Genomic DNA, 7235 nt, shown 5'->3' with positions numbered 1-7235 from the left:
TTAAAAATATAAATGTTAAAAATGAGAAAAATAGAAGCACACTTTTCCAAAAGAAGAGGAATCTAATGGTGTTTGAATGGTTTTTCTAAGTTGAACAGTTTTGAAGGAGTTAGCGTCCAAAAAACTTACGGAAAAATAATAATAAAGATTCAAAGAACAATACTGTGAATGCTTTTCAAGCATTCACACTAATAATAAAATGCATTACAAAGCCAAAAACTAAACGTACACCAAAACATCACATCGCTAATCAAAAAACGGTTGATTTTGTTTTAGGAAACTCACCGCAGCCCAGTTCATCTGATCCATCCGCACAGTCGTCCTCTCCATCACACACGTGACTATATAAAACACAGTCTTTGCCATCTTCACATGGCTTTGAGCCTATGCGACATTTCATCACATTTGACCGACTTGTACGAGGAGCTGCAGTTGGACAATCAGCCTCATCCGAGCCATCGGTACAATCAGACCGACCATCACACACAAGACGTCTGGAAAGGCAACTGCTCCGGTCCTGGCATTCGAACTCCTCTGAGATAGAAAAACCTATCAGTAAGTCTCAATATGTTTTTGAGCTGCATCGCCAGTTATAACAAGAATGTCAGCTTGGGCATTTACCTATAGACAGACAAGCCCCAGGACAAAACTCGTCATCTCCTTCCGGGCAGTCCTTTTTCCCGTCACACAGCTGAGCTTCTGAGAGGCAGACTGATGAGTGTCTGCACAAAAACGATGGTTTCCTGCAGGCTTGAGAATGTAAAGACAATGCAATGGAATTAATGAGATGATCATGCATACCAGAAAAATGTCAAAGTGCTATATAAATCTGTTTCTGCTGTGACAGATGATCTTACTCTGAACTGTCTGAATATCTATGAGAGCAGTGATTACTCTGATCACATGACCCGTCACAGCTGCATCTTGAATAGGGCTCCCATCACGCTGATCCCACAGAGTCATTACGTTGTCTGAAACTGACAAGAGAAAAGGCTCGAGGGCAGCTACAACTGAGCCCGAAATCTTCCATCTTCTTCCAGCTTGGTGGCTTCTCTCTCGCAGCAAACTTAATGTTGTTAAGCCTGTCGTAAAAAAAAAAAAAAAACTTAATTAAAGGCAACATTAAAGTCTGTGAGGTGACAAGTTTATCATTTTTATGTGGTTTGCAAAACAAATCTGAATGAGTGTGGTTTGGAAATTTTAAGTTATTTTCTCCAAAGTTTGAGTTCATAAGCTGAAATTTTGATATAACTAACCCCCCAAAAATGTATTTATTATCCCCAGGGATCATAACAAGCTTCCACACACCAATCCAACGATAAAACTAACCTGCCATTTTTGAGTTCCACAGCAGGCTATTAGCCCTGAGGTCAAAAGCGATGCCCCCACTCACTCCTCCAGCTATGTGCAGCAGCTCTTTAGCGTCACCTCCCAACATGCTCATGCTGAGAATTCGATCTTCTTCTAGCCAGATGATGGTACCCCGCAGCCAGTCCAGATACAAGTTTTTAATCTCCTTTGTCGTGTAGTAAAGCTGCTTTGGGTAGTAGCTGTCAGCTGCGATTGTTCCGATGGTGTTTCGATGACATGACACCCAATAAAGGCTTCCGCTCCTCTGGTCCACATTTATCAGACAAACTAAAAAGAAATAGAAATAAGTTGAAAGAAGGTATGTTGACAGCCATTTAAGGTAGAAACTAATTAAGTCTTAACATTTTTTTTTTTAAACTGTTGAACCACCACTCTTAATATGATTTTTGTCACTGCACATCAGTAATAAGCAACATATGTGAACAAATCCGTGCTAACCTGGCAAAGGTGTTGGGACCAGCTCAGCGGTGGCCGCTGTTAAACTGATGCGTTGAATGTGGCCAGTTTGGTTTGCCCAGTAAAGCCAGTCTCTGTCCCAGTCAATCTCAAAAGAGAGGATCCCCTCATTGGTGGTGAAAAGCTGGCTTTCAATGAACCCTTTATCTTCCAACTCCAACAAGATGATTTCCGTATTTGTAGCATAGAGAAACCGTGGATCTGTGACAGTGAATAATATTACAGATCATCTTTTGTGTTTTCTTGTAAAGTGTAAATGCATTTTTATTTAACCACAACTGATTTAATAAGTTTGGACCAGAATTAAAAGTTATGTCTTTTTTTTTTTTACACTAACAAAAGGTGAAAAGAAAGTTTTAGGAAACCTACTTTCACATGTCTCATCCAGCAACAGCAATTTGAGGTTTGGACAAGAGCAGGTGAATCCAAGAGGGTTGCTTTTAGTTAGCTGGCAGAGGTGACAGGGTGTTTTTACACATGCAGAATAACCTGATGAAGACAATGAGAGGACTATTAGGTGCAACACAATCCACTATGAAGACCAAGAAAGCTCTATTAACAACTTTTAAATACATTTAACAACTTCAACCTTGTTTTGTATCCAATTTAAAACAGCTTAAATTGCATATAAATTTCAAAACAGATCTTCAGATAGGAAAACTGATCAACGACCATGTTTGAGAATAACATAAGATTTACCTTGAGGCTGTTGTAGCTCATGGTAAACAGCTAATACTGGCAGTGTGGGTTCCCATATAAATTTTCTCTGGCTCAGTTGAGTCTGTGGAGCCTGCCAGAGTCCTTTGTTATCAACCCAATAAAACGAACTTTCAAACACAGCAAGGCTCTGCGGTGCTCTCCTGCTGAACAGTCCTGTGTAGGAGTAACGGCCACTCCCATCCACCTTCACAGTCTCTATGGACTGAACGGGGAGACAAAAAAAAAAAAAAGTCATCATGACCGAGTGTGAGTATTTTAGCCAACGTTATTTTATTAAGAACAGCAAAGAGCTCAAACTATGAGGAGTCCCTCACCCTCGTCAGGTTACATAGAAGAGATTGTTGTGATGTATAGAAAGGAAAAATGTGAGAATATGACACATCTGTGATGGAGAGGTAAAATATCTGCTGAGTGAAATACAATCACGTGAGCATTTGTTCCTCACAACTCTGTAGTGACTTGTGGAAAATTAAATATATTCTTATGGCTTGCAAAGTTTTAAGCAGAAAGCCATTTCTTTCTAAAAAGAACATTGTGTCATTTCAGCATGACAGATTTGCAAAGATGCAAATCAAACCACAAGACCTCTGGAACAATGTCCTTCAGACAGGTTTTTAAATGTCTTAATGGTCTTGGGCCTTCTTATCTCTCAGATCTGCTCTTACCATACGAACCCTCGCGGACCCTGAGGTCCTCTGGTACTGGCCTTTTGATTGTCCCTAAAGTCAGGACACATACTCACGGAGAAGCAGCTTTTCAGTGGTATGGTCCTCGTCTGTGGAACAGCCTGCCGGAGGAGCTCAGGGCCGCAGAGAACGTACATGTTTTTAAGAACAGGCTCAAGACCCACCTTTTTAATTTAGCTTTTACTTAGCGTTTATTTATTTTATGCTTATTTATTCTATCCTGTTATTCTATTATTAATTTAGGATTTACCTAATATTTTTTGATTTTATTCTTATTCATTTTTTAATCTTCTTACTCTATTTATATTTATATTGTATCCTGTTCTTATTTATTTTATCATTTTACCCTGTATATATCGTATTGCGTCATATCTCCAGTGTTTCCTCGGAGGGCGCTCTCTGCACCGGGGCTGTTATTGACCGTGGCTGCTGGGTCTCTGGGGTCCTCTCAGCCTGGTTGGGGGGCTCCTTGGCCTCCCTCCTGCTGTGTGCCCAGCCCGGAGGCTGCGGTCTGTGACCGGCTCCCGGTGCAGACGGCTCTCTGTTATAATGTTTCCTCACTTGGCTCATGCGAGCCCAGCCCAATTTTTACTCTTTAAGTGTGCGCGTGTGTGTGTGTGTGTGGGTGGGGGTGGGGGGATATATGTGTATTGAGAGTGTGGGGAGTGAGTTGGAGGGTGGGGTGGGCTGCTTTTAACTATGTAAAGCACTTTGTGCTACATTTTTTCTGTATGAAAAGTGCTTTATAAATAAAGATTGATTGATTGATAGATGAGACCACAGTGGAGAAATTTGGCTACAATGGCTAAACATTATGGTTAGGACCACCACAAACACCACATAGCAACTGTCAAACACAGCGGTGGAGAGGTGGTTTGGGTTTGTTTTGCAGCCACGGGACTTGCAGTGGTTGAGTCAACTATAAAACCTTTGGATATCAAAATATTCTAGAGTCAAACGCGAGGCCACCTGTCGGATGGCTAAGGCATGGGACAAGTAACAGGACTATGATCCCAAACACAGCAGCAAATCTACAACAGGGCAGCTGAAAGGGCTGCAACAGTCCAGTCAAAGTCTAGACCTCAACTAGATTGAAATTCTGTGCTGGGGCCTTAAGAGAGCTGCGCATCAACAACCTTAATGAATTAAAGCAATGCTGTAAAGAAGAGTGAGCCAGAGACTAAAAATCAAACAAATGTATTGCTGACAAGGTTTAAAAGCTACTGAATCATGGGCTGCACTTGCTTTTGAATCCTGTAAAAACTATGAACTACTTCATGAAATCCAAGTTAACGCTTTTCAAATTCTCCTACCATCTCACATGTGCAATACAGAGAAAAATGTATCTGAGAGCTTCAGGATAAAAAGACTTTGTTGGGGTAAAAAGAACAGTGACATGTGGTGAGAGAAAAAAAAAAAAGTAGGGCACACAGACAAACTTTTTTAGATTATTATTAACTTTAAAGAGCGTAAAGTAAACGCTTTTTGATTTCAAGTGTATCCCACAGGGGTGGCATTTGCATTTATTTATAATAAATAAAATCAATACATGCCCAGGAGTGACCGAACTAGTCCCAGATATGTAAACTTTTTCTTTTTTTAATTATTTTAATTATTTCTAATAATGAGAAAAAAAATCTGAGTACTTCTGATCAGGAACAAAGCAGCAAATAAAAATGGTTTCTATGCAACAGGCCCCGTGTGTAATGAACTGTGATGGAGAACATTTGGGCTTTTGATCCAAATCTCACCCTCTTAAAATCACTGATCCAGTACAGCCGTCTGGCAGCTACATCAGCAGTGAGGCTGTGGGCAGACTGAGCAGTGATGACTGCCAGAGAGCTTCTTTCTGAGGCATCCATCCAAGACTTTTCTATTGTTGCTCTGTCACTTGGACCCGTATTGATCCAGAACATCAAGCTGGGAGGCAGAAAGCAGCGAATATGAATAAGCAGCACTAAGCAGTGCATCATCGATTTTCATCAACGTGTAAAATAGTAACTGCATCTCCTGTATTTGACATACCCTAAAATGTTGACCTTTATCCACCATTATGCCCGAATGAAATATCAAATTTGATCACTTTAAAATTCAGTCACATGTAGCAGATAAGCCATACAGACCTTTCTACAGGCATAACGACCAGCTCTGAGGGCCTGATGTTTTTGCTGAGCAGAGCAGTGTAACTTTTTCCATCAGAACTCTGCAGGTAGATGGACTCCGTCTTCTTGTTGGTCCAGAACAGATTCCCACTGAGCCAGTCACAAGCTAAACCTTTGATACCAGGCTCTCCTGTTTAAGAACAATAAACAAATAAATTAATGGTTGGCAAGTAGAATATAACTACGAAAAAAATAAAAATATGCAAGAAACGATTTAATGTGAGGATACGTTCTTGAATTAAAGAGTAAACCAACCAGTATAGGCTGTCCAGCTTTGCTGTCCATCACTTTTGTAAATGTTGCCACGGCTGTCAGCCCAGTAGTACCACCCCCGCGCAACATCAAACGCCAAGGCCACAGAGTCAAATGTTGAACTCTGAATAATTTCAAACTGTTGAGATTTCACATTCAATAATCCTAAAGCTGTCCCCCCAACCAGCAGCAATCGGACAGGATTAGCTGTAAATGCAGATTCATACAGGACACCGTTAGTGATGCTTATCCAATAATTCATGTGATTCATTTAATCATCAAGGCCTCACTTGATAAATTTGCATCTACAGGAAAAGTCTTTGATTACCTAAGTGCTCTTTGTCCTTGATCAAACAGAGTTTATAGCTTTTGTCACCACCTTACCGACATCAAAGTCACCTATTAGCATATCATTAATCAGACATCATAAGTGCACTTTGATGTTGGTGTTGATCGTTTAAGAGGACGAAACCAAATCTAGAATGGATTCTGACAGTATAACAAAGGCCTTACACCCATTAGCTTTGTCCTAGCAAAGTCCTTGACTCAAGTTGGTACCAAACAAATTGGTGGAACATTATATTGACAGAATGTAGCGTCAATTTTATAAAACAGGAAAAACACTTTCACTTCACCTGAAGCCACACATGTTGAGTTTTCATTTAGTTTGAATCCCTCTCTGCAGTAGCAATAGTAAGAACCGATGGTGTTACTGCAGTGATGAGCACAGGGGTCGAAAGGTGGAGCACATTCATCCAAATCTGTAAGAAATTAAGAGTAAACATGTGCCAGCATGCATTTAAAAAAATGTATCTGGAAAATTACAAAGTCGCAGATATCAATTACTCCTGTAGCTGCATGAAAACAGGATCAGGGATTAAGGAATCATCTGCTCCTTTAGAAGGACACGGACACCTCGTACTTCAAAACCTTTATTCTTTCTTTAATTTAGCATTATTTTGGTTTCTGCTATAAAACCTAGTATTGAAGGTAAACTGTCATCATCTTGTCCCACACACCTTCACAGTCTGTTCCATTAGGAGACAGCTTATATCCAGCAGGACAAGAACACAGAACTCCCCTGGGTTCGTCAGTGCACACATGGCTACATCCACCATTGTCCATAACGCAGGCACGCCCTGCGTGAGGCGGAATTTTAAGCATCAGCGTCACAGAAGACGACTTAATAGACAAAAACCATTGTATATTGGTGTTTTTTGTGATAATGAGTTGCTTTAAGCGTACCACAGGTTATGGGCTCATCGCTTTCATCAGAACAGTGAAATGTGCCATCGCACTGCTCGTCAGCAGATAGACATGTCCCCTCAGGACACCGTATGCTGCCCTCACTGCACAAATCTGGGAGAAAAATATATACATTAACCTTTTTAAGAATCAGGATAAAGATTTAAATGTTCATTTTTAGTTGCATGATGCATCAGTGCATGATAAGGTGTATTCACACTTTAACTCAAACGTTTTTGATTCCTTCCAAAAATCTGCCATTTTACCTCTGGTCATCTGGATTTACCTCTGCTGACAGCCTTGATTTGTATTTCATTACATTTAACTTTAATATTAATATTAA

General features: G+C 40.3%; 1 protein-coding gene across 4 annotated transcripts in view; it reads right to left on the bottom strand.

The window, feature by feature from the left end:
• Window positions 1-7235, bottom strand: part of si:dkey-88l16.3 (low-density lipoprotein receptor-related protein 2) — a 32132-nt gene that overhangs the window by 23381 nt on the left and 1516 nt on the right. For all 4 annotated transcript variants that reach the window (XM_042224801.1, XM_042224804.1, XM_042224803.1 and 1 more), the window contains exons 4-16: window positions 6893-7006; window positions 6667-6786; window positions 6283-6408; window positions 5651-5854; window positions 5357-5525; window positions 4985-5153; window positions 2527-2749; window positions 2197-2316; window positions 1810-2028; window positions 1330-1638; window positions 858-1082; window positions 622-750; window positions 286-534 (exon numbers count right to left, since the gene is read on the bottom strand). In XM_042224801.1, the coding sequence (XP_042080735.1) occupies window positions 286-534; window positions 622-750; window positions 858-1082; window positions 1330-1638; window positions 1810-2028; window positions 2197-2316; window positions 2527-2749; window positions 4985-5153; window positions 5357-5525; window positions 5651-5854; window positions 6283-6408; window positions 6667-6786; window positions 6893-7006 (2376 nt within the window). The remainder of the gene's footprint in view (window positions 1-285; window positions 535-621; window positions 751-857; window positions 1083-1329; window positions 1639-1809; window positions 2029-2196; window positions 2317-2526; window positions 2750-4984; window positions 5154-5356; window positions 5526-5650; window positions 5855-6282; window positions 6409-6666; window positions 6787-6892; window positions 7007-7235) is intronic.

This window comes from Haplochromis burtoni, unplaced genomic scaffold, assembly GCF_018398535.1.
Source record: "Haplochromis burtoni strain Fernald_Lab_line unplaced genomic scaffold, NCSU_Asbu1 Contig_151, whole genome shotgun sequence".
In the NCBI taxonomy this organism is placed as follows: domain Eukaryota; kingdom Metazoa; phylum Chordata; class Actinopteri; order Cichliformes; family Cichlidae; genus Haplochromis; species Haplochromis burtoni.
This window is presented reverse-complemented; position numbering and strand designations above follow the sequence as displayed.